Source organism: Calypte anna, chromosome 3, assembly GCF_003957555.1.
Source record: "Calypte anna isolate BGI_N300 chromosome 3, bCalAnn1_v1.p, whole genome shotgun sequence".
NCBI lineage: Eukaryota > Metazoa > Chordata > Aves > Apodiformes > Trochilidae > Calypte > Calypte anna.
In genome coordinates, this window is record NC_044246.1 from 75091666 (window position 1) to 75119527 (window position 27862).

The following is a 27862-nucleotide window of genomic DNA, read 5'->3' on the forward strand; positions in this document are numbered from 1 at the left end:
AGCTGTGGATGTTGGGCAGAATGTCACATCAAGTCCTACTCATACCATCGCGGGGCACCCCAGGCTCCGAACGCTGCAGGAAGGCTGCGGGCAAGGGAGCGCTGGGACTCTCGGTGCCGAATAATCGGTGGTATTTGCTTTCTTTCTCTGTACATTGCTGCCTCTAAAGGTGTTCTCAGTCACCTCCACCGAGCATTGCAACACCTGATAGAAAACTGCGGCGGGATGTCAGAGACGCTTGTGGCTAATGCTCAGCTGTGCTTAATGCTCAGCTGCAACCAAACACTGGGACGTGACGGAGTAGCGTCTTTTGCCCCAAATACGAGATAAAATCCGAGGCCTCTGTTCTTTCTTAGAGGAACAGCGCAACGATGCTCAGAAAAGCAGAGCACGGGTATTTCACCGGGACCGGCTTGCAGGCCAAGCCCAAATTAATTTATAACCCCCCAGGCATGCCGCGGGTTCAGCACCACGGCTTTCCGCCCTGAATTTTAGGCAACAGCTACCAAGCCTCCTCTTCATCCCCGTCAGCCAGCCCGGGGGGGGGGAACGCGGACCCCTCCGCAGGGGCAGGCTCGGCCCCTGTCCTCCCCCCTCCCCTCCCCGCCACCTTGCGCAGCCGCGCAGCGACGCCCGAAGGAGCCGCCGAAGCAGCCCGGCGCTGCGCTGCGCGGCCCTCCCCGCTGCCGCGGGCTGGGCTGGGCAAGGCGGGACACGGCAGGGCGGGGCGGGGTGCGGCGCTGCGCGGTGCGGCGTGGGTGGCAGCGGGGGATGCGGTGTCCGGGCGCAGCATGCTGTGGGGGGTGGGCCTGACTGTGCCCCGCTCCTGCGTAGCGGACCTAAGCCGCAACCGCAGCCTCTCGCTGGGCTGGTGCGCGGGGCCCGAGGAGCCGCCGCCCGCCTTCTATGGGGGGGAGATCGTCGCCTTCCCGCTGGCGGGCGGGGGGGGTGCGGGGGGCACCATGGCGGCGCTGGGCTCCGACTCCTGGTGGAAGAAGACGCTGTACCTGACGGGCGGTGCCCTGCTGGCCGCGGCCGCCTACCTGCTCCATGAGCTGCTGGCCATACGGTGAGACTGCGGGGGGCTCCCTGATGCGGCGGGGCCGGGGCTGGGGCGGGGCCGGAGGAGAAGCGGTGGCGGCGAAGGGCGCGCTGACCGCGGTACCTGAGGGGAGGGAGCGCTGAGGCCTGGTGGGCTGGTTGCTCTCCCTCATCGCGGTTTTGACATTGCCCTTTTAATTTATTCATTTATTTCCCCGTTTTCCCCCCATTTTCCCTTTGCAGCAGTGCAGGGGGGGCTCTGAAGAGATGCCCTGCGCTCCCTCCACAGGTGGCGTCGGGGGCTGGCAGCCCCAATGCTGGCCCTGTGCAGGGCTCTGACTGCCCCTGGCTGCCTCCAGAGCTGCTTCACTTCTGGCTCTGGATCCCTTGGACCAAAGACCTGCAGTAGTAGATGGAGGGAGGATGCGTTGTGCTGCCTCGGCCAGGGTTTCTCCTTGGCATATCTGAGGTACTGATGTGTTATTACGTGCCTGGTCATCGTTCTCTTTAAATTCTGTTTTGTATTTGACAGGAAAGAGGAAGAGCTTGATTCGAAAGATGCTATTATACTGCATCAGTTTTCAAGGCCTACCAATGGTGTTCCGAGTTTATCTCCATTCTGTCTGAAAATGGAAACTTATTTGAGGATGGCTGATTTACCATACCAGGTACATTGTGCCTTTTCCTTTGTTTCAGTCCTTTATGCTTCCTTTATGTGTCACATTGCATGAAATGGCAAAGAGACATCCTGCCTCCTCCCCCCAAAGTCTGTCTCACCCGGGAAGATGTAAACATACACCTACAGCTAGATGGGAACACCAACACTTTTATGTCTCCAGTTAAATTTGGTGTATGACCTTTAAAGATAGGACTTGAATAGCATTGGTCTGAAGCAGCTCTTGATTTAACTGGCAAAGCTAAATGTTAGACTGTTAGAAGCTAGTTGAGCTGGAAATGCTGAATTGGGAGACTAATCTGGAGTTTATGTAATGCTAAATAATGCTCTAAAACTAAAGCATAACATTATTTAGTCTCTGAATTTCACCTCACTAAAGAGACCAAGGTTAGCTGCAGCTTCTTGGTTTCCTGTAGGATTTCTGTCTGGAGCTCTCCTGGGAAGATGTATTTATCTTTTGTTTCAACTCTCTTTTTTTTTTTTCCCCTCCAGTGAAGGAATGCAGGATTGCTTTTAGTGGTTGTGAATACTGCTACTGAATTATTTCTGGGTGGAACCTGTGCTGTCTTCCTGCAGGGGACAAAGGCTGAGCTGTGCTACTCAGGAGAGCAGAAATTTTAATCTAGCAATATTGTCTGTTATTGTCAAGGTTTAGTTGTGATGCTGGGAGTCTGGCATGTGCCTCAGACTTCCTTTGAAACACAGGATGGAATTCTTTTCTGTTTGTATAAAGCATTGAGTTTAAGAGGATACAACACTCATGATAAATAAAAGGAGGATCTTAGGTAGAAGAAATGTTTTGGTTTTTTTTTCTTGTTTTTCTCCAAGTGATGTAAATTTGGCATCCTACCGTCTTTGTCTCAAAGGGTCTGAGCTGTGGGTATGACCCCATGTGGGTTCAAGTCACATTTTACAGCTGCATACAAAGGTATTAGGAAGAATATTTCATTTTACATCCAGTATTTTACATAGACAAAACAACCACATAGCAACTGTTGTTTTTTGGTTTTGTTTTTTTTTTTTTCACATTTGTTGTTGGTATTCCTTTAGCTTTTTGTGTGATTAAGCTTCTTTACATTGGAAGCGAAGAAAATCCTAATTTCTACATTTTGTTTAAGTGTTTAAAATCCCAAATTTAATATTCATTTAATATTGATTATCTTGAGGTTTAATAGGACTTAAATCAGATACTTCAGGGCATTCGAGAGGTGGATCCCCATCTTGTGGGATGCATTTTCCTTATTTAGGTTTACAGAACCTGCGAGGTACTGAAGTTTGAACATTTTAAAATTTCCTTGTTTCAGGAGGACTTGGTGCACATTGCCTCTTCACCCAGAGTAATTTGCATGGAAGTTGCACATTTGAAGAGAAAACTAGTTTGAGCTTTGTTTTTTTTCTTGTGGCAGTTGATGTGATTCAGAGGATTGAATGATGAAAGTTATTCTGGTGCTTAAAGAAAGTTGCAGTATATAAGAGATGGATGTCACAGGATACAGTAACGTCTAAAAGATAACACTGCACACTTGTGTGGTACTGGATGGAGTAATTTAGACAGCTAATGCTGGGTAGAAATGAGTCACCCAGTTTTTCGGAGATAGGGATTTATGGAGCAGTGATCTTACCCTTTTTATTTTCTGTGTTTTCTATACTGAAGGTCAACTGCTTTTTGATACTGCATCTCTCACTGTCCCTGCTCACTAGCTGTGAGCACACTAAGCTGGCATAGATCAGCAGGGTACCAAAAGAAGCAATTATACCTTCAGTGATTCCCTCTTGTCGCTTCCTGCATGTGCTTTTCTGTGCCAGATTGAGCTGGGCCAGAGCTGGCCTACCTAGAGCCATGAAGTTTATTCGGTATTTGGTTTTAACTCAGCTTGGTTCCCCACGTGCCATGCTGCAGGAGCAGGAATGGGTTCTGCAGGTAGTGAGAAGTCAAGGGGAAATGGTTTCAAACTTGAAGAGGGGAGAGATTTAATCTAGGCATTAGGAAAAACTTCTCTCCTGTGAGGGTGTTGAGATGCTGGAACAGGTTGCCCAGGGAATTTTTGGCTGTCCTGTCCCTGGAAGTGTTCAAGGCCAGGTTGGATGGGGCCTTGAGCAACCTGGTCTAGAGGGAGGTGTCCCTGCTCATGGCAGGGGGTTGGGAGTAGATAATATTTAAGGTCCCTTCCAACCCTAGCTATTCCATGATTCTATGGTTATGAATGCTGCAGGCACCAGGCTGCTGCTTTTAGCTGTGCCACCTTATATGGGCTTAAAGTGTTTGTGTGTTTGCTGACCCAGTGTAGAGTTTTAAAGGTAATTTTCATGGAGCTTATGAGCTGAAGATACAGCTTTCTTTCTGGGAGAGGCAGGTTCTGTTTTTGTCCTTGTGTCAGGAGTATGGTGCTGTGTTCAGCTCTGGCAGGTAGAGGAAGGTATGGGTGCCACCATGGGGTTCAGCAATGGGGGAGCAGGGGGGGGGGAGACAGCAGGCAGTGCCATTCTCAGATGAAACTGTGAAGCTTCCTGTCCTTGGGATTACCTGGAGACATTTATTTTGTTCCCTCATAGCTGTGTTACTTGTTGGACACGGTGTGATAAAAGACATCTGATGGTCTCCAGGGTGGGCAGCAGGGTGAGTGCAGAAGGGGGGATACTGCCAGGTGCAGGAGGACACACCTCTCTTCCTTGCATGCTTGCTGGGGCTGTCGTGTAGAAGCGATGGAATTTTGGGAGGCAACTGGTGCCTGGGCTTGCCTCTGGAGACTTGCTGTGATTATTCCCCTTGGAGGAAGGGGATGCTTCCAAGGGAGGGTTGTGGAATGGGATGAAGAACAGGCAGTGGAGTGGTCAGGTTGCTCTCTCAATTCCTTGTGTTCACTGTAGTGCATCAGACTACTGAATAACATCCTGTGTGTTACACAACATGCTTTAATGGCACGTGAGAGATGGAATTGGGTGACACATTCCTACCTTACTCCCATCTGAATTTCTCCCAGCAGATGTGCCCTTTTAATGTGCTTATGTTTTCCTGCAGCTGCCTTTCTAGGTGCCAGTTCCCCATCAGAAATAATCTGGGCAGCCTCACCCCTGCTGGGCTGTCACAGTACGTAGCTATTTTTTCCAAGATGTTTGATGCTTTTTTTTTGGTAAAACTTTCTTTGAAAGAGCCCATTTTGGATGTTTGTGGAGATCTTTTGGGTGTTCCTTGATTCCCTCACCAGTATGAAGAGCTGAGTGTTTATGCAATCGAATAAGTAATTAGCACCACAGAAATGTGCTATTTTCATGCCTGATCTGTGAAGATGGGAGCCTCCTTGGGAAGAGGCACAAGTAAAAAGCAAGGCATAAGCAGCAGCAATTGAAAATGTGGAACCTAATTTTGTCTGGATGCTGCTGTAAAATCACTCCAGAAGTGGCCTCTGCCGTTCTGTTTACAATTTTCTCTATAAATGAGATTCTGAGGATCTCTTGTTATTGTTGCTTTGCAGGCTGCAGTTCAGTTAAATGGGGATATTTCAGTTCAGGAGAGGGTATTTTGTTTGGTTGTTTCTGTTTGAGAATTTTTTTCTTATTTTTTTTTAATAATAGTACCATAGCTTTTCCCTGCTTTGCAGCTGGAACAATTTTGAAGTGGAGAATTGATAAATATTTGATGGCTATTAGTAGCAGCCGTAAGGATAATGAGGTTTCAAGCCTAAAAATACCCGTTAGAGAACAGTGGATGCAAGAACAGTGTAACAGATTTGTCAAGAGACTTAGGTTTTCTTTGGACTTTCCTGTTTTTTGATAAAATTTATGCAGTGAAACATGAAAATTCTGAGAAGGCTTTTTAAAAAATTAAGTAAATGGACATTCCTATAAGAACTTTAGCTCTCATTTGTATTTTTGAGGCTTTAATATTAATGCAATGCTAACAAGTTTTTTATGCAGTATTTTAAAATCTGTATTACGTGTGTGTTCTTGAATACATACGCAGTTGAGTAATAAGAACATTCTTTTTTTTCCTCCTGGTTACAAAATGATTTGGACTACAGTAACTGCAATATGTAATAAACACATCTTCAAGTCTAGTAGCTTCTGCAAAAACATCAGTGTTTGTGCACAAGAAGAGAAATGTCATACTGGAAGGGCTTAATGAAGATGTAAGTCAGCAATGCTCAGCACCATATAGACACACTTTGTAGTTCCAGAGAAAGGTTATGATTCTGTAGTAGATTCATTGTGAAAAGTTGTGGAAGCCTAGCAGTCAGTCTGAGTGTTGAAGGAACCCTTTTGATGAAGGAAAGGGTCTGGGAGGTGGAAGGATGGGGCAGTGCTCTCCTTTCATTTTCAGGTGTTAGAATTTCTCCCATGGACCAGACTAATAACCCTTGTGTCACCCACACGTGCAAGTGGGGTGGATTCAGTTACTGTGGTCACCCACGAAGGGATGCAGTAGATGAGACATCATATAATCCAGTGTCCCTCCACGCTGGGCAGAAATCCCAGAAAAGTCACCATTTTTCCAGCAGTGTTACTTGTTTCCTCTGTTTTCATCCATGAGGGAAGAGCCTCTGGGAATGGGCACGGTTTGGTAGTGCTTTGCACCTCCACATTTTGAGCAGTAGCCAGCATGTTGTGCTCTCAGACTGAGCTGGAGGTACCTTGTGGTGTATGCTTCTTGCTGTGGGAGGACCTTAATACATCTTTAGTGGACTCCAGAAGGGTAAATACTTGAGATTCACACAGGTCAGTCTGGAACTGCTAACCCTAAATGCCCAGGGTGACTGCCAGAGGCTGAGTGCAGAGCTTTTATTGTGAGCATTTATGGTTGGGCGTTCTGAACTAGGATTTTTGTTGTTCTTGTTAACTAAATAACAGGGCATGAGGATGGGAATCAAAAGAAAGTAAGAAAGTTCTGCCTTTTGTCTCTGCCTTCAGAAGCAGGAGTTGAAGTCAAATGTCTCATCATGTTTTTGAAGCTGGCAATTCTTCTCAGGTTTATCAGATGAGATACAAATTATCGAATCTCTGTTTCACCTTCTCCAACTGGAAAACGGGAAAAATAGGTTGCTACTTCTGTGTCAGTGCTACTCTGAGAAAATACACCAGAATACTCCTGCTGTACTGGTGCTGGGCTCTTGGAAACCAAGTCATAACAAGTGTGTCTTTAAACGTGTGAGATTTCTAAGTTACGAAGTTGCAGAAGCATATGTAAAGGAAGATATTTCCTCTTGCCCAGTGAAAGAGTGATATGCCTTTCATTATATGCTTGCAATTGTATGTATTTTATCTATGGAGATAATGCAGCTATCTGAGTTTCTTTAATAAGTACTTTAAAGCAAAAAGTACTGCTCTGTGCAAGAGGCAGACTTAGGTGTGATTGAAAACTTGGTGAGAGTGATGGATGCAGTCTTCTGAGAGAGCTGAGTATCTCCAAACCCTTAAGTAACCAGGGTACTTAATATTATCACATGGCATCCAACAAAAATGGAAATAATATTATCTGAATTGTCATATAGGGTGAAGCTTTTGCTCTGACTTAACTGCTACCACTAGAATATAAATGAATAAAAGTTTGTTGGATAATTTTGTCTTTAACAAAATAGAGTATTTTAAAAGCTTTATTCTCATTGGCACAGAACCTGAAGGGCCTTTTTTGTCTGTCTGCAGGTTTGTTTACTTGTTTTTTTTTTTTTCCTTAGAATTATTTTGATGGAAAACTTTCCCCTCAAGGGAAGATGCCTTGGATTGAATACAATCACAAGAAAGTATCTGGCACTGAGTTCATTATTGACTTTTTGGAGGAGAAGCTTGGAGTAAATTTAAATAAACACCTTGGTCCACATGAAAGAGCTGTTTCCAGAGCCATAACAAGAATGGTGGAGGAGCATTTCTACTGGTAAGCTTGCAGTGTCAGTGCTGGCTGCATCCCTGTGCTGTCAGGTCTGCCTCTGCGTTCATGCCCGGATGTGAAATGCTTATTTTCTTTTGCAGAAAGCTTGGGTGCCCAATTATTAATTTTACAGCTCTCTTCACCCTAAAAACCTGCTGCTTCTTTCTGTGTATGCTAGTATGAGCCAGGGTAATTACCCTGAAAAGTTGTGCTGTGTAAGCAAGGTAAGGAGTTAGGCCTTTCATCTGCAGCTTTGTAGAAGGGATGAAGCAGTGGGGTGTTCCTCCATCCTGTTTCATATGACCTCCATATAGAAACAGTCTTGTAATAAAGAGAAAAAAGCTAAGATGACTGAACACATTTTGTATTTGGGTGGCAGAGAGGAATAAATCCAGCATTTGTTGTTAATCCAGAATATTGTGTTGTTACAGTTACTGATTTTAATTATCTGTATGTGATTACAAAATGGGTTATTGCCTTTCTGGTAACACAGGGTTCTCCTGTTAGTATATATTGTTGACAAAACAGCCAGTTCATGGGATGCAGTGTAAACCACAGTATCCTGAGAAGCTGAAGTATATATATGTGAATGGAAAACATAAACATTATTGGTACTTTATGCATTTTACTGACATCTTTGAAAATAGTACCTGTGATTTCCCCTCTGCCTCTGTACATTTCAGTCCTTTTTAAGTGCCCTTTGCAGTCTGGATTCAGAGATGTAGGACATGACATCTTAGATGCTGCATTTGCTGCCTCAGCAAGCATGGGACTTTTTTCAAGTAGTTTGCTTTCTAGCAAGTGTTTAATTTTGTTCTGTACTCAGCATGTATGCATGTTGCACTTTTTTCTCTAAAAGAATTATTTAAATTGAATGCATTTACCTGCTTTTTCTTTCACCTTGTCATCGAGGGTAAGCAGCAACATCTGTACATATAGTTTCTTCAAGTAATTTTTCATGTTTCCTGGGAAAAAATTTAGCATTCAGTAAGAAGATTTTAATTATATGATTAAGAAATGTAATCTCTGCCTTCTAAGAACTGTGACCTTCATCAGTTATACCCATCTGCAGTGCTATGCTTGCCATGTTGGTGAAGTTACACTATGCCAATTTTCTGTACTTGGCAAAGCCTGAGCATGGAGACATTGCAGTTGTACCACTGTAACTCCTGGATAACAACTTTGACCATCCTGTAGTTACACCAAAATAAAGTCAGGCTTTATCTGTGCAGGACTGTTTCTCCCTGATAGCATTGCATTTGTGGCTGTGGGATCCCTTCTTATGAGTCCTTGAACCTGCCCACAGAAGCTGGGGTTTGTTCATGGTGAGGAACTTCTAAGAGTAATCCCCTTTCTGCAGAACAAGGCTTATAAAATCAAGCCTCCAAAGCAGTGAGATAAAATGTTATTCATACCATTTAATTGTCAGCAGCATACAAAGTAGCTTCATCATAAATAAGTAACACTGTGGTACATTTATCGAGCAAAGCAGTAAAGTACATCCTGTGGTGTTCTGACTCTGGATGGGGCTAATCCTGCTGCCTGCTCAGCATCTCCTGAAACGTTTTGCTTTTGCTGATGTAATTGCTCTTCTTCACTAATTACGTCACCAATTAGTGCCTCTTACAGGTGGAAATTGCTGCTCTGGCTGGAGCTGAGAGCAATGCAGGGATGTTCTGAACCTCAGCCTCTAGACACCCTGCCCCAGGCTGCTATGGGCTGCAGGGCTCAGGCAGAAAGACAGCAAGAGAGTGAGTGTACCTATTTTAGTGCCAGGATAAAACCATAATCTCTGAGATGCACCAGACTGATTTGAAGCTGGCACTGGAGCTCCTCTCCCTGGAGGATGCCTTAACTGTTAGGATTTTCCTATGGTTAAATTGGCAAAAGAGAAAAATCCTGCTAACCTGAATGGGAGGTGGCTGAGTCAGCAGGGAAGAGATGGGAGTGGACCAATATTGTGGACCTTGCCCCAGGTCCTGGATCTGGTGTAGACCCCTGCAATCTGCTGAAGCCTTGCCCTGGGTCACCACCACTGCCTGTGGTCACCTTTGGGTCTTCAGAAGTCATCAGGGCACCCACAGCCATCTTCAGGATGCAGCACATTTGTGGGATCAGACCCACATGAGGCTGGCTATAGGATATCAGAATCTCAGATCCTTCTGGTGCTGGCATGATGATCTCAGTGTCACTGCTGACATTCAAACCAGGCACCTCCTAGCACTGGGTGGGCTGGCAGTCACTGCAAGATGCTTTCTGGCACCTTAATCTTGGGAGAGGGAATCTCATGTTGGTGGCACAAATATGGTTAGAGAGAACCTAAGGCCTTGAATGTGCAGCTTAACCAAACGAACCCATTACATTGGTGTAGCTGTATTGTCAGTCTCAACCTTAGTGACTTAGAGGTGTGTATACATACAGATATTTAACTCATTTTTTGCTTTGTCTTTCAAGAAGACCATGTAAATGTTACGTGTATGATAACTGCTTGAAGTACAGGAAAAGCATGGTATGAGAATGCACATGAATCTGACTTTGGTCAATATTCAGACTTGCCATGCATTAGATGTAAAATATGTTTATTATATAATTATGTTTAAATACATCAAGCCAATTACAAGAGCAACATCTCTCCCATTAACAAAGGTGAGGCTTGAATGCTGCTGGCAGCTTCAAAGCCCATTGCTCTGGGACGGCGCACAGCAGGTGAGGTTTCTGCAGCTGATTGTGGAATGAATTCACTATAATCCTTTTTTGTATATCAAGAAATTCCAGCCTGCACAAATTCAAATTGGAAAAATACCCCCCAGTTTGCATCCTTTTGGGCACCTCTTCTTGCCTTGATGTTTAGACACTTTGGCGATAATCAGGCAAGCTGCAGTTGATGAGTCACTTTCTCCATCTCCTCTCCTGATTTATGTATTGAGGCCAAAGCTGCTGTTACATTTAGGCTTGAGATTTGCTTCAGCCCCGCAGCATTGCTCTTGTGCATTATTGTTTTATTGATACTCTAATATTTGTACAGATGTGCTGGCACAAGTGGGAATGTTAATGTTTCCCCAAATGCTTATTTCAGGCCAGCATTTAAAATAATTGTGTCATCCTTTAAATACTAACCAGTTTAAAATGTATAGTTATGCTGAAGTAGGTTATGTACAGATACCTGATTTCTTGCATTTCCTAACATAATCACAGAATTGTGATTAGGACCTTTAAGACCTTTAAGATCATGGAGTTCAACCATTAACCTAACTCTGCCAAGTCCAGTGCTAAACCATGCAAGCAAGCAAGCGAATGCTAGGGAAATGTATTTTTGCTTTAAAATATAGGGTAATTGGCTTTGTGGCTAACCCTGTTCATCCTGTCTCATGAAATTAACGCCATCCTGAATGTGGTTGATCATTCTTGGTGTGGTGCCAGCTTGCTGGTGTGGTTGGAGTGAGCAGTAATGATGGCAAGTCCACATGCTGAGTTAGTCTTGTGCAAGTGGGGTTACATTTTAAAAATGCTGTAGTGGAGTCTCCTCTCTTACTTTTCTGTTTTGTTTTGGCTTCTTTTTCCCGTTTTCCCTTTCTGTGGCCAGACCTGTCCTCCTAAAGCAACTAGGTTGTGTTGCAGAGCTGCTGGATGAAACTGGTCAGGTCTGTGCTGCAGAAGGACAGTCTTTGCAGAGACACACAGCTCTCAGAAAGCAGGATTTTCTTAGGGTATTTGAGTAATCACTAACAATTTACAGACAGCATTCGTAATTATTTCCTGGTGTTTGCATCAAGACTGTTTTTTTCTTATTCAGATTTGTACCTGCCCAAACGACCTTGTCCTTTCCTAGGCATCTGAAGCATGACTTCTGAAATGTTCTGCTCTATGGAGCACCCTTATGCTTTCAGTCCGTCTTCTTTCCACCCTTCTTAAATCCTGCTGTGTGTTTGTTCCTGGAGCAGGGCAGTTTTCCAGCACATATTGATGTTTCAACGTCTCAGCTTCGCTTCAGTAGTTTATCATGTTTCCATGAGCTTGTTTTCATGTGGTCTCAATACTTAAGTCCATTTTTTGATTTTTCAGTTTGGAAATTTCTACAAATATGGGGATTGACTCTCAGTGTTTCTGAGACCCCACTGGCTTCACTCATTTGTCATGTGTACTTTGAGGTGTCTTTAGTCCTTTTTGAGCTTGGTGACAAGTCACACACAGTGTTTTTTGTTTCTTCGTAATGTTAGAAGATGCTAGATATTAAAAAGTTAATGTTTCCGTATTTTCAAAAGTTTCCTGAGTAGCAGCAGCAACAAATAAATTTAGAATTCAGTAAATTCACATAGGAAGCAAAAATGTCAGCTGGTAAGTTAAGACAAGTTTTTATAAAAAGACTTTTCAAAATAATATACTTGCCACTCAGTAAAGCTGAAATACAGCCTAAAATACAATGGCATCCTTTAGAAATATGTCTCATAGAATTGAAGAGAGAAGATACAGGAGAAACCCCTTCTTTCTCTCTCTCTCTCTCTCTTTTTTTTTTTTTTTTTTTTTTTTTTTTGATTGTGGATCTGTTAGTTTCTGAGAGGAGCAGAGATCTCTTGAAAAATGACTGCTGCAGTATTCATGTTGGGACTAAGTTACTGCTTAACTAAGTTTTAGCATTGTTGAAAGCAAGAAAAAACAGGTTGGTGGGAAAGAGTGGCTTGTTTGTGTCATTTTTGCTTTCCCCAGGTCTGTGCAGGTAGTCATCTTTAGGTAATAAATCCTTTTGGCACTGCATTTTGTGTTACATGATTCTAGGAGAATTCTGCAGCTTTTGTTTTATATCACATTTTCTCCTGAAGTGGGTCATAATTTACTGAGAGACAAAGCACTGGGCAGTCTGTGTAAGTATTACACAGTCAGTTTTCTCTGCTGTTGCTCTGAGTTGCATTAGAGTCTGCTCTTTACAGGAAAATATGTCTCCATCACTCAGCAGCCAGTTATGAGCTAGCAGTGTGCCCAGGTGGCCAAGAAGGCCAGTGGCATCCTGGCTTGTATTAGGAGCACTGTGGCTAGCAGGAATAATGGGGGTGATTGTCCCTCTGTACTTATCTCTGGTGAGCCCACATCTTGAGTCCTGTGTTCAGTTCTGGGCACCTCACTATAGGAGGGACACAGAAGTGCTGGAGCCTGTCCAGAGAAGGGAACTGAGGCTCATGAAGGGCCTGGAGCACAAGTCCTGTGAGGAGCAGCTGAGGGACCTGGGGGGTGTTCAGTCTGGAGAAGGCTGAGAGGAGACCTTGCAGTTCTCTTCAGATACCTCAAGGGAGGTTGGAGTGTGGATGGAAGCAGCCTCTTCTCCTTAGTAAACTGTAAAAAGACCAGAGGAAATGGATGTAAGCTGAGCCAGGGGAGGTTTAGGCTGGATGTTAGAAAACATTCTTTCACTTGAGAGGGTTGTCAGGCATTGGAATGGTCTGCCCAGGACAGTGGTGGAGTCACCATCCCTGGAGGTATTTAAAAGGCATTTGGACTTGGTCCTTAAGGACATGGTTTAGTAGTTAGCTTATGATGTTGATCAAAAGTTGGACTGGATGATCTTGGAGGTCTCTTCCAACCTAAACCATCCTGTGGTTCTGTGATCAGGGCGGGAGGCACTCGGTGTTACAAAAGCTCCCTGCCTGGGCATCTTGGTGGGAGCCTTTGCAGGGTGGGGATGGGCTCTCTGGGTACTTCACTGTTCTGACTTGTTCTTGCATTCTTCTAGGACTTTAGCTTATTGCCAGTGGGTGGAAAACCTTCATGAGACACGAAAAATGGTTTCACTTTTCGGCCCCTTCAGCGACTTGCTGAAGTGGATCCTCTGTCATCTGACCAAAGGGATCGTGAAGCGGGAAATGTACGGCCACGGCATTGGCCGCTTCTCGGAGGAGGAGATGTACACGCTGATGGAAAAGGACATGAGGACTCTGGCTGGCCTCCTGGGTAATATTCAGTGAATTATGCACCTTCTGTTTGTTTACATCCCACTCTCCACAGGGTGAAATTGACTGTGAGTGCTTCCTGGCCACCTGGTCTCACTCAAGCAAATAATCTCGCTTAGTCAGCAGGTGGAGCCTGTGCTGCTGCTGTCATTCACTGCCATCCTTGGTCTGGCAGGGACAGAGTTTCTTTCCCCACTGTTTCCTACCAAAGTCTCTAGAGGGGTCAAGACTTTCTTCTCTGAGCACTAGTGTGTCTAGAGGATAATTGTAATTGTATCTAGAGGAGCAGAACCTGGCCTGTGAGTTTGTAAGAGCATTTTGCTGTGTGAGTTTAGGAGAATTTAGCATTTAGTTCTGCACATTAAGCATCTCACTTGTAGTTTGGGGGTTCTCATTTTTTATTCATGGCACTCATGGCTGTTTGAGAGATCATTATGAGGCTGCCATTTGAAAACCCTTTGCAGATGTTATTTTTAATGAGTTGGACTTGGTTGCATTTGGTTTGTGTTAGCTTTATTCAAAGCTGCTAGAAGGAGCTGGGTCTGTGTTGTCAAAATAGGTGGTTTTAGGCTTCTTGATTGTCATGGGTAGATCCCATAGGGTTAGTCTTAAGATTGACCTTGCTTAGCTAAAACCCCATGAGCCTCATTTCTGTTGTGTAGCTTGGGCTGAAATCTGTACCAAACCTGTCTACACTACGCTTCTCACCTTCCAGTCTGCTGAGAACCATATTGTGCTTCTGTGTAAAATTGCATTTTGAGGAATTAGTTTGGGGCAGATTGTCACAGGTACCAAGAGAGATGGTACCTGTGTGGCTCCTTTATTCCCTGTTTAGATTGCTTGAAAAGAGATGGCTGAACAGAGGACAGGACAGATGCCTCCCTGCCCTGTGCTTTTTAGGAAGGAGGTATTGCACATGCTCTAAATAGGTAAATGTGGAGTGGGTTGAAGGAGCAAGGTGAGAAGAGCCCAGTAGAATCCTTACTAGGAAAGAAGGAAGCGAGGAAGATGCTTCTGAACTTCAGGGTGTTTTGGAAAGGGATGTATTTTCAGAGGACCTAGATGGGGTTGTGTTGGGTTTTCTATAACTTTGTTTTCTGAAGCACACGTACCAAGTTAAACGTACCAAGTAAAAAGAGACTGGATGTGGCACTCAGTGCCATGGTCTAGTAACTGCAGTGGTAGTGGATCAAGGGTTGGACTTGATGATCTCTGAGGTCCCTTCCAACCCAGCCAATTCTATGATTCTATGAAGTTTCTGGATGGGGAGCCGGGTAGAAGAAAGACACATGATGCATGGGCACAGTGGGCAAGGGGGACACTTGTTGACAGCTTCTCTTCTGTAAATGCTTTTCCCTGCTGCATTTTGTTTGCTATCAAAAAACTTCCTCCAGCTTCTGTCCCAACCCCCTTGCTGGAGCAAGTCATACCTGTGTGCCAAGACTGTAGTCTTCAAGAGAAAACAAACATGTTCCTGAGTACAAGTAGAAGTCTCTTGGTTTGCTTGTTTAAAGTCTTCAACCCTCTGTCTCTGGAGTCTCTAGTGACACTCAGATTTGTGAAGTTTTGAGTTCAAAGGGATCATTAAATTGTCTAGACAGATCTCTGTGACTTGAACTGCTTGATTGCTGTCTTGAGGCCATGTCTTTTCTGGTTGAAGCATGTCTTTCTAAAAGGCACCCAGTTTTAATTACAATATTTGGGCAGGTGGAGGCTGCCACTTACATTAGTAATTGGTGGCAGATGTTAATCACCATCAAAATCTGTTAGAAATCTGACTTGCTTCAAAGCAGAGTTTGTCCAATTCCAGCCTACAGGCAGAGATGTTCCTCATAGTTCTTCCTCTTTCCCCTTCCCTAGGTGGCCTGGGTCATCTCCTTGTGGAGGTAAATGCTATAGTCAAACAGTCTCTTACTTTTTGGTTTTGGTGGGAAAAAAATCACTGGAAATCCTCAAGGATAAGGTGTTTTCTTTACTATAACAATTTTATGGATTGTATGATACTTACGTTGCAAGCAGGGGGTTTATTTTACTTCCAGGTTATCAATGAGAGTGTTGTGCTCTGTCTACTTAAAATAGCCTTGGTGGGCATCTGTGGTATTCCTGTTATTTTATTACATTACCAGCTGAATATTGTACATTTTTTTTCATCTTCCCCTCTGAAACAAATGTTATACTAGTTGGTTCACAGTTACGTGAATCACTATATTTACTGTTTTGGTTATTGGTGGATTGTTCTACTTTTCTTTAATTGCCTTGATTTTTCATTACCAGCAGCATGTTCAGGTATTCTCCAGCCAGCTGCTTATGGTTAGGTCTAATAACTGTGGCCTCCAAGTGATATCCTGGGACTGGGACAGGATGTGGGATGAGGACTTCCAGCCTGACTGGAGACTCTTTTGTTTCACAGGGGGAAGGAGAAGGTGGTCAGTCAGCCTATTGCCTGCACAGAAATTTTTTGTGAGATTCCCCTCCATGTATATGTGCCCACGTGTTTTTCCAGGAGAGGAAGCAGCTGAGATTTTAGCCATTAATAAAAGGGCAAACCAGAAGAGCTTAAAAATTATGCCTATCAAGCAGAATAGCTGCAAATACCAAACTGTAAGCTGTCAGTCATCAGGCATATCAGGTTACTTTAATGCTCCCCATTTGTTAACGGACACATTTTTATGGGTCTCATAAGTTTCCCTTGCTAGGGTTTCTTGACTCAGTGCTGAAGTAGCTGCTTTTTAATCCTCTGGTGCAATCATTGATAAAAAGCAGAGCTGTATACTCTCCAGTTGTTGGGCAGTGCAACCTCGATCCAAATCCAGTGTGGCCAGGTGATTGCATTTCTGTTGGATTAGCCAGAGGATGCAGGGAATTGTTTGAGATTATTAGCACTAATAATCCAGGCAGCCTGGATGCCTGTAAAATCTGTCTTAATGCTAGATGCTGAGAGATAGTGTCTGGTCTGTCAAGAAGTCTCCTGGAGAAAAGTTGCACTGGAAGCTTTGGGAACAGATTGAAACTGGTAGAAGGAAATGTGAATAGAGGCTGTGCTGTAGGGTAGGTATTCCGTATGATTGCAGTTTGATGGAATTTTAGCTCTGTCCTCTTCCCCTTTGTTTCCATGCACCTGAAGATGTGGGATGTTGTGCTTGGGGAACCACTGTGCAAAAGAGGGGGATGGATGCCTTAGTTGTAGCGATTGGGGAAATGGCCAATATTGCTTCCCCGCACAACCTTGTTATGGATTGAGTCTCAGACCGGCTTGTATGGTGGTAAATTCCTAGTGTTGGCATAATAACTGCTGTTTGGGGACCAATTTTTGAGCTGTTTTTGAGATGGATGGGTGCCAGGCCCCACATAAATACTGAAAAGACACAACATTTACCCTGTGCGTAGTTCTCAAACAATAGATCAATGCAGCTGTCAGAGAGCTGGGGAGAGTTAACTCCATGTTAAAATTACATCTGACAGGTAAGAGGAGGTTATTGTTACTGGTTGTTCCTGAGCACTGCTTTGCTACACTGTAGTGCAGGGGGGTGAAACCATTTATAGTTCTGTACTGTGTAATTTGATGCATTTTTAGTGCTGAACACTTCTTCTAAACTCACTCAATAACCCTAACATTTAATAACCTACTGAATTACAGGCAAGTTCTATTGGGCAGGGGAAGAATGTCCTGGGGAGATGGGATAACTGGATTTGTAGAATTCAGTTATGTACCACATTTCACAGTTTATAGCACTTTGAGCTAAGGCAGGGACAGTGCAGCCATCTAACCTTACCTCTGCAATCCTGCATATTTCACCTGCATGCCCTGTGTGCCTTCTTTGCTCCAGGTCTTGTGCCTGTGATGAGGAAACAACTTTATACTGGATGTTTCTTAGCAAAACATGGCTTTGAAACATTATTTGGTTCCCTGTCTTAGGTGACTATCCATCTTTTTGTGCTCTGGTGGCGATTTAGGACCATCATGGCATTAGGATGCCCATAGAGGTAAGCAGACTAGTGGTGTGGAGCAGATATGTCCCTCTTCTAACCCAGGAGAGTCCCAAGCAACTGCTCTTTCACTTGTGTGCCTGACATGGCTCTGTTTAGTCCCTGCCAGGTAGAAACCAGTGTTTGGGGGTGGGGATCTGCACTGGAGATGTGTGAGAGGAACTGTGCACTCCTGTCTGTAGCTGTGTCCTCCTTCTGGAGACACAGGTCATTTCTGAGCAGTCACTTCCAGTCATACTGATGCATTGGTTTCAAGCCTAAACAAATGGTGGAAGGGGAAAGCTGTGGGTATGACTTCTCTTTTTTATTCTTTTTTTTCTTTTTTTTTTTTTTTTTCTTCTCTGCAATCAAATGAGTAACCTTAAACTGGATCTGCACACATGAAAGAGACAGGGTGACCAACTTCTTTCAGCAGGTGCATTCGTGATTCTGAGCCATGGTTGAGTGATTTTGGGTTTGTGCCAATGGAGAAAATTGTGCTTTCAGGCACCTGCTGGCTGCAGGGGAGATTCTAAATGCAGCTGTGAGGACCAGAGGAGGTCACTCGGCCAGTGTTAGCTCTGTAATTGGCCTGGTTAGAGAAGTGGTGAGCATAGGGGAGGCTGCAGTAATGGATTTTGCCTGCTGAACCCTATCAACAGCTTTTGGACCATATTCAACATTGAATTCCTGTCTGTGAATGAGTGAACCTTTTCAGCTAAATGATTTTGGTGAAAAAATACACTAAAGATATAACCCAAGGAATTTTATTTATTTATTTTTTTAAACGGGGGGAGAAGTGACCTCCAGTTGAGAAATGTTTGTTGTTGCATTTACAGGTGACAAGAAGTACATTATGGGACCAAATGTTTCCACTGTTGATGCTACTGTCTTTGGACACCTGGCACAGGCAATGTGGACACTCCCAGGGACTCGACCAGAGAGACTGATCAAAGGTGAGAAAACTTAAGTGATCTCTGATGACAAACTCATGGTGGCATTTGCTATATTTAAATTTGCAGCACCTTAACAAGAACATTTGAAGACTGCAGCAGCTCTTCAGTTGTATCAGTTCTTGCCTTTGATGTAGCATTTGTATGGTATAATGTTGTTTGCTCTTAAAATTCTTGTTTGTTTTCTCCACACATTACTGTTCAATACAGTAATTATTTCTGTCCCTGCACTAGATCTTTTCCCTGTTTAACATAGCAAAGACTGCCTGTAAGCAGTGAATGCTGAGTAAAGTATGAGAAGACAGAAGCATGGCCATGAGCCAAATTCTGCTGAGTTGAGTAGTTTAATTGACAGTAGAACTGCAAGTGCTGTTGTCCCACTGAAATGACAGCCTTTGCTTTTATTGATTATTTGAAAAGGCTGAGCCTGACTTGGGAGTCACTGTGCTTTTGCATGAACTGGAAACCAACGTACCCCTCCTCTCCATACATTTTTTATTTTCTGTTTTTTTTCCTGGTGGACTGGTATAGGCATGTGAAAGTATCTTTGCATCCCTTTTCAGAAGAAAATCATGTGGTATGAAAAAAGTGAACAGCTAGTGAGGAAAAGGATGTGTAATAGATGTGCAAGAAAGGAATCTGTCCTATAGATCTATTCTTCTGTGCAAGAGAGAGCTACTAAATGAAGAGCTGGGAGGCACAGACTTTCTCCATATTAGAACTTTGAGGAAAGTATGCTTGAGATGAGGACATAAGTATTGCCTATACAGTTTTTCCCCTTGATGTCTGGGGAATCGTGATCAACATTCTGAGGGGTCCATGGCTTTCAAGAAGGAATGCTGTGTTTACTGAAGTAGTTTGTCTCTGATGAAAATAAATAGATGGTAATAGATACAAATACCCAAGCAGGATGGATGAGTCTCTGTACCCATCCACTTACTCATGCTATTTTGTGTGCAGGTTTCACATAGGCATGCCTTTTAATATATATCATATAGTCCCTTCTTAAAATTTCTTCTTTAAGCACACCCTAAGCATGCATGTATGTATAAACGTAAGGTATAAGGTACTCAGGTGAGGAGCAGTAGGGGTGAGCCAGTGACCCTATAAAAACTTTAAAATGTGGATTTATTTTGAAGACAACACTGCCACCTGGTGGTGGAAAATCCAAATTAACTGTGTTTTAATGAATTGTATAAATAGGATTAGATTCTGTTTTTAGAAACCAGGTTTCTGCAAAATAAGCAGGAATTTTACTGTGAAGAGCTTACAGTATTAGTATATTGTCTTGTTTTATTTCTTTAGAGGTTAAATTCAGGATAGTTATTTTGTTATATGCATTCCAGTGTAACTTCTCTCATAACATGTAGGCTAATAATACATATTTTAATTTACATGAAGGTTGCAAACAGGGCTGCTAAGAGGATTCTGGAATCCTGGATTTTTTAAACCTCTTTGGAAAGAACCTGCAGAATTTGTTTTCCAAACAGTGCTGACAACCTGAGGAGAGATTTTAGTTAGGTTCAGGCTCTTCTCCAGGGCAGCTAGTGAGAGGACAAGAGGGCATGGTCTGAAGCTGCACCAGGGGAGGTTTAGGTTGGATATCAGGAAGCACTTCCTCATGGAGAAGGTGATCAGGCATTGGAATGGATTGCCCAGGGAGGTGGTGGAGTCACCGTCCCTGGAGGTGTTTGAGGAAATGCTGGATGTGGCACTTCGTGCCATGGTCTGTCCAGTGTGGTGGTGTTAGGACATAGGCTGGACTTGATGATCTCAGAGATCTTTTGCAGCCTCAATAATTCTGTGATTCTGTAACATGTTTCTGCATCAGCTGGTAAGTTTGAGCATTATTGACTGGATGTGTTTACTGGAATCTGTTTTGCTGTGTTGCAGGTGAACTGATTAACCTTGCTATGTATTGTGAAAGAATAAGGAGGAAATTTTGGCCAGAATGGCACCACGATGATGATAACACTCTGTATGAATCTGAGGAAAGTAGTGAAGCAAGCAAGACATACTCCCCTTTGCAGGACTTCAGTTTTTATTCAAGGACAGAAACATTTGATGATGAAGGGAACAGTATTTCTCAGACCCCTGACACAGATTACACTGGACACTCACTCTTTGATTCAGATGTGGACATGGATGACTACAGAGATCATGAACAATGCAAGTGATGTGTAGAAGCATCTCCCATTTTGCAGACAAGCTGCTTCATGGGAGCAGTCTGATTCTTTTTCTCCTCCAGATCAGGAAGAGGTTGATACTACTTTGGAAGTGACCATCGTGCTTGACTCAGCTGTCACATGCTACCTGGGCTGTTTCAACCTAATTTCATTTTGTGTAACTGTTCAGGTGGAACCAAGGTAAACAGTTATTTAAAATACATGTGGATGGACTGGAGTTCTAGAGGAGGACAGGACCTTTCAATCTACATTATTGTTCGTGTTCAAAACCAAATCCCACAACCAGGTCAGACAGACCTCTGGGAACATTTGCCAGAGCTGGTTTGTATTGATATCTTGTATTTACAGGAATGGGTTGTAGGCAAAAATGGAAGAGGCATGACTGGCACACCTCTCTCCTATGGAAGAAAATAATTGATGATATGTTGATTTGGCAGAGTTTTAGGAGGTTTTTATTTGATAGCTGCTCACAGCCTAGGTGCCTGTTATTACAGGGACTGCAGAAAAGAAGTGCTCAGAGTTCTTTCTGAGACAGTCAGGTAAAGCAGGAGGAAAATGTATTCCTGCAGAAGGAACTTTTTAGTGTTTCATGTTCTTTGCAGAAGATTGAAATCAGTAGTCTAGAATATTTTTGTTCAGAGGGGAAATGTCAGTTTTAATATATTATCTCCCAAACACTCATCTGAAATGTGTGTTGGCCAAAGCCTGCCTCAGGCATTTAAATTTCTGCTGTGTTTTTGAAATATTATTATTACTACTACATCTTTACTTCCTGCCACTGGCTGCTGTCTGCTATTGCTAGGCAAGGCTAAAGAACTGGGATCTGTTACTAAAGCCTGGTGCATCTCAGCAGTGGATGCTTTGTGCTCTGCACCAACAGACAAGTGAAGCCCATGCAACATGCAGAGAGATTTGGGGTGTTTCTAGGCATGTGATGCTGTGTAAATACAAGATGTTGGCCCAGGCAGTCAAGTGGAGAATGTGCTCCAAGCCTAGGAAGGTGCTTCAGGGAGTGCTACTGGGCATTGTGCTGGTTTCCAGTGCACAATCCCTAAAGCCAGTGCAGGGGGGGTGGTTGAGATAGGGACAGCTGGGTCAGCACTGCTCCCTGTGGGGATCCCAGGTGCTGATGAAATAGTGACTGGAATGGATAGCACATCCACAAACCTGGAACTCCAAATCTAGAACGATTCCACAGGTGCTGACGTGCATTTTGTCCCTGTCTCCCTATAACACAGGTTTGAGGTGAGAATGAATCCATTGGGATTGCTCACCACTTGGAAGGAAAGCATGGACATCAGTGTTGCTTGGCCATGACTCATTGGTCTGCAGTACAGATAAAGCTCATGGAGCATATAGGCAGGTGTGGGATTTGTGAACATGCACATGAAATTGGGTATTTGTCTGCAGACTTTGATGGTGATCTGTTTAAAACTATTTTTGTTAGGATTCAAAGAGTTAGATGAATCATGATCTCTCAGTTTGTAATGTGTTGGTTGTGCCCTAACATTCTGGGAGTAGACAGGGTAGACAGCTGCTTTAGGATGCTAGTTGTTGGTAGTCCTAATAGTCTGGAGCTTGAAAGAACTCCAGGTTTCAAGGAATATCTCACTTTCTTATATTGTGGAGTGTCTTCTGCAGAGGAAAGTGTTTGCTCTGGGGAAACTCTGAGCTAACCATGGCTTTGAAAACAGGAGGACACACATCTTTAGTGAGTTCCCAGATCTGTTTGTGCATGGGACTCACTGCAGCAAGAGCTGACAAGTTTGGTGTGATCTGAGATGGGTGTGAATTTGCACGTTTCCTTGATTCCTCAGGCACATCCATAGAGCCATGCTCCAGTCAATGGTCTCTGTTGTGGGCAAGTATAATCTATAAATTGAACCAAAACTGGGAAGGAAGAGGATCTCATTGAGTTATTTAGACTGTTCTCAGGAAACTAAGCACAGGAATAGGGCACAAGAAGGTTGATCTGTCCATGACAGATGAAATTAGGAAACAGGGTCTCTATGAATAGATGTCTTGTATTTTGTCCAGATTTGGTAGAAAATCCTTGGGTTTATTTTTCCCATGCAGAAGCAAATACTGACTGTTAGATCCATGTCAAAGGATTTAATCCAAGTTTTTTTTTTTTTCTTTTGGAAGATCAGCTTGGTAAAATATTCCTGGGGAAAAAAAAAAAGGAATGTTTTTAAAAAATTGTTTTTTTATTGTCTATAAAAAAGTGCTGGTTCATTTTAGTTTGCTTTGGGAGAGAGAAGAGTTTTCTTCAATAAGAACAGAGCAGATTTTTTTATCTTCCCAAAATTCTGCTAGAAGAGCAACATTTTCTTAGTCCTGCAGTGTTTTGTTTTTTTTTTTTTTCCCTCTGATAATCTTTAGTTTTTATCTTGGTGCTGAGGGGCTATGCAGAACTGAAAACAGTCAGAGAGAATCTTTATTTTCTTTGGTTTCTTCCTTACCGCTCAAAATTGCAAGCGAGCCCATTGCAGGGATTCCAGAGGTCCTGGGTGTGTTGGTGCTGGGTACATCAGGTGTGTCTGCAGCAGTGAAACCTGGGCCAGGCATGGGATGCCTACTGCCTGGTGGGTGAGCTGGGATGACTGCTTCCAGCTGGCACTGGAAGGGGAAGGTGGCCACAATTTTCTGTCTGATGTGACACTGACCACAGAAGTTTTTTATTTTCCTGGCTGGGGTTCCCACTGCTGTGGCCAGACACTCATAGCAGGGTGATGTCAGGACGGGTTCAAGGACCCTTGTCCCAAAGGTCAGATGTCTAAGAGGTCCCTGAGAGCATCACAACTAAATCTGGTTCTGGTCCCAGCCGTGGCCCTGGACTGGTTTCAGGTAGATGATGGTACGTGGTCCTGGCAGCAGGAGAACTAATTTGGGGCTTCTCCATGCTATCTGTCCTGTCCCAAAATAGGGCAGAGGACCCTTGGGTGGTACAGGGGAGGAAACAGCAGGTGGGAGAGAGGAGAAGGTGGAAGGCAGGGAGGGTGCTGAGTGATGGGTCACAGCAGGAGGACATGGGCTGAACCCATGGCCTGGCCAGCACCGTTCCTGTAGCTGGGCAGGAGCTGGAGTACAACCCCTCATCTCATCAAGGAGACCTCTTGGTTTCTGTCAGCTACATTACCCTAAATTCCACCAGAGGCCAAGCAATGCCTTTGTTTTGGTCATGCTACTTTAAGAGAATGGGTAATTGGTCTGCTTCTTGCTTGGCAAATGGAAGTTTAAAGCAAGCCCTGCATTTCCAATAGCTAGATTTGAAGCAGTCTGTTGTTGTTTGTCGTTTTGTTTTGGTTTTTGGGTTTTTTTTTTTTGTGTTTCTTTCCCCCCATGTGAATTGCAGTGTTTGACTCTGTAACACACTGTCACGTCAGAAGGGATTTGTTTACCCCCTGTTGGACTCATTGGCTCTGTCAGCAGAGCTCACTGTTACCGAGTGGTGGAAACGGATGCTGGGGTGTATAGGTCCTACAGAAATCCTACAAATGTGGTTCTTGATTTAAAAACCAAACCTGATGTTTCAGATCTGAAGGACTGTTCCCATCCAATTATAACACTGCAAGTCACAAGTTTTGATCCTTAAAACCTTGGCAGTGTCCCTCCACATCTATATTCTCTTTGAAAAAAATATTGCCTGAAATATTTCTGCAGCAACAGTTCAGGCACAAATTTCCTTTTTGTCAGTGATGTCTGCTCAAGTAATCATGACAGTTTCATACTGTTTTCATTGAAAGGGCTGAATCTGTCAGAAACTAAGCCTTACAAACACTGCCTGCTGGAAAAGTGTGTTATGTGCAGATTTATGCAGGGCAGCTCACCAAGTGAAATTTCTGTGGCAGGGGATGAATTGAAGTGGGTCCTGTCCTTAGATGTTTGAAGAACTTGAATCCGTTTTCTGACAAGTAGCTATTTAACCTAGCCCTTTCCCCACCCCCAAATACTGCAAAATTATGAATTAGGCATGTGATCAGAATAAAGCAAATTCTGCTCTCTAAATGGTGTTGGATGATGTTGGATGGCCCAGTAGCTCACATATGGCAATGGATATATGTAACTATGTATAGTGTAGGTGTGAGTTGTGCCACACCTGTCAGTGTGATCCAGAGGAGCACACAATTAGTGTCTGATCCCATGGACCAAGAGGACCAAAGGTACCTTTGAATAACCATGATGGTTTTCAGCAGTTGATGGGTGCCAAAGGTGTTGGTGCTGTGGGTGTTTCTTGGTGCTAGGCAGGCAGTACAGGGGCTCCTTCCAGTAGCTGTGGTTCTGGTGAGGCTGCCAGCATGATTCCATCCCATGCCCACACTGCAGAGGTGATGAGGGACAAGGATCCATTTGGATTCAACTCCTTTACAGAGGATTGCAGCAAGCTCAGCTTTGAGCTCACCAGTGAATTTGGGCTGTTGTGTCCAGCTGGCACCCTGATAAGGGAAGGTGGTCTCCATCTTCCTGTACCAGATGGGTCTAGCAGGAGAGGGAGATGTAATTTTCAAGCTAGTGACTCTTGTCTTTAAGGCTTTGCCTTAGTGGAGAGGTGTTGGAACACTAATCAGCTCTGTCTCAGCAGTTTTGTGCAATCCTGGCTTTGATATGGCCATCAGGGAGGGCTTTTTTTGTGTTCCTTCTCTATAGAAGTACCCTAACATGAAGTACCTCTCAGCAGAGGTTCCTGCAGCTCCCTGGAGAGTTTGGAAAAGAAAGGGAGTGTCTGTGTACAGCACAGTAATCTCAGCCCATGAAAATGATCCATGTGTCACTACAGTGCTAAACTGTTGGCACTAAGGAGCAACTGGTAGCACCATGGCCAGATTTTTGAGGCCAACAAAGATCATTATGGGCATTTAGTCTGAGGTGTACACGGAACAGATTGTAGGATTTAATGTAATGATTTCCACTTTCAGTTCAACAAACTAAAGCTGATACGGTGTTCAGCTTCTGAAGAACAAATGAAATCCTGCCCCCTTTGAAGTTGGTGACAAAAGTACCATTTGCTTCAGTGGGGGCAGAGCTGCCACTTGAGCTTCCAGGTGACTTTGTAATCTCTTACTCCTCTGTCTAAAAATTTGGTTTTGGGCAGTAAGGCATATGCAATGTGACCCTTGTTTTTTTAAGCTCTTCTGAAAAAACAAAAAAACAAAGTAAGTGCATTTTTAGGCTTCACTGATTGTGTTGATACTCTCACTGGGCACTATGATTGTGTATGTTCTTCCCTCACTTCTTACTTTTTTCTTTGAACTAATCTTTACAGGTTTTTATTTTTTCAAGATACTTGAAGAAAGCGAGTCTTAAATTTTTAATCACTGGGATGTGTAATACAGCAAGAATAAAGTACGTGTGGGCAGGTGTGGGGGGAGGGATATATCCTGCTGGATGCCATGCACAAGGTTTAACTAACAAAATGAAGCAGCACCTTGCTAAAAGAGGACTTCAATGCTGTAGCTGCATTATGTTGTTTGTCTAGAAACTTACATGAGACATACATTATTTTAGCACTGTTATAACTACTAGTTTATAAAGCCATATTCAAAATTGTACACTTAATTGTAACATAACTTTAAATTGTGCACTGTGTTGACCCCTGTATATATATATATGAAAATCTGTATATTTTGTCTTTATGCCGTATGTCATTGGTGTGTAAACTATAACTATTGGATCTAAAATACCTTTTTTGGTTCATGTCCTTATTCTGAATGTGTCTATGCATTCTGTAGAGCTGTGAACTAATGGTGTGGACTCTTGAGTGTGAGAACAGGGAGTGTGTGAAGCTTTAATGGCCACTGGGTTAAACCCTCGTCTCTGCAGGCAAATATTTTCAGTGTTATTTGGATGAGGTCACTCTGTCACTGCTTCTCTCTTCCCTTAATGCTCTAGGAAGGATTTTGGGGACCAGCACAGGAGGAAAAACTGCACTTAAACTTGGGCATGGGGAGAGGTCCTTGTTCCCCTCTCTCTATATTTCATGGCTAATGCTACCAGCATGAAAACAGATAATCCTGAGAAGGGGACTCTGTCAGAGGAGTGTATGAGCTTTAAGGTCTTTGCCCAAAGCACTGTGCTGGCTAATATTGTTGGATAATAATATTTTGGAAACTTTTCAGCAAGTATAAGCCCTTAGGTAGACTTAACAATCTGCCCTGAATGGCACCTGGGGGCTGTGTTACAGGAGATGTGGCCTTGCTGGAAGAAATACCAGACAACAGTATGCAGGTGATAAATGTTCAAGACTACACACAGGTGCCTTCAGGCCTTGCAGAGGCTTGGCATCAAATCCCACTTTGTGGGTGATGACATCAGCATTACAAGATTGCACTTCACTTACTTGAACATAATAAACCACCCAAAAAACCTGACAAAAAAACTCCAAGTTGGGCCCAGCCCTGTAGTACCATTCCAGATAGATTTTTGTCTCTTTTCATTGCCTTACAGTTTTATGGTCAGTGAGGTTGATACTTACAGACTTCTTCCTGTGAAGGCTAAAAAATGTCAATGTAGTCAATAAACAGGGAGGTCAGAAACCTGTATCTTGGTTGAAATACAGGCCTTGAAATATTAAATATTGCAAGCTCAGAAGAGCTGGCAGCCGAAGTTGAATTCAGCTCTCTTCTTTCCCGTGCATTGCCGTCTCAGTGAAATACTCTCAAACTCTGACTACCAGTTGTAAAAACCTTTGAATTACGGCACATGAGGTATAGTTTGGACATTATACAGAAGTTCTGGGCCATGTAGCTGCTAACTGTAGCCTTGCTGGGAAGAATTTGGTCAATTATAATAACCAAGCCTGATCCTTACTCCAGAGAGCACTGCCTACAAGGTGAGACCATTTCTGTTTATGGTGTGAGGAGGGTTTATGGGGTGAGTGTGGTGCCACAGGATACCATCCTTATGGGATAAATGCAATTAAATTTCCTAAAAATCTGTTCAGCCATCATCCAGATCTGGGTCGGGACTGTTGTTCCTTCTTAATGGAAGGAGTTGAATAGATGATCTTTAAAGGCCCCTTCAAACTAAAACTATTCTATGATTTTAATATCCCTCATTTTCCAGTGAAATTCTTAATAGCAGCTGATGAGAAGTCCCTGTGCCAGCTCTGTCCCCACTCTGATGTCTGTTGTGAGGCTGGGGTTCAGTTGCCCCAGGTTAGGTGCCCAATATCTCCTGAAATGCCCTCATAGACCTGAGGAATCTGTGCAGAGCTGGCTAGCAGCATCCAGTGGAGACCTGAG

At 43.6% G+C, this 27862-nt stretch overlaps 1 protein-coding gene across 1 annotated transcript; it reads left to right on the plus strand.

Moving 5' to 3' along the window:
• The first annotated feature begins 703 nt into the window (after nucleotides 1-703).
• Nucleotides 704-26319, plus strand: FAXC (failed axon connections homolog, metaxin like GST domain containing). The gene is made up of 6 exons (XM_030448116.1): nucleotides 704-1069; nucleotides 1574-1709; nucleotides 7387-7583; nucleotides 13300-13517; nucleotides 18322-18438; nucleotides 20329-26319. The coding sequence occupies exons 1-6, from the start codon at nucleotides 792-794 to the stop codon at nucleotides 20610-20612; spliced, it is 1230 nt and encodes a 409-aa protein (XP_030303976.1). The 5' UTR covers nucleotides 704-791; the 3' UTR covers nucleotides 20613-26319.
• The last annotated feature ends 1543 nt before the right edge of the window (nucleotides 26320-27862 follow it).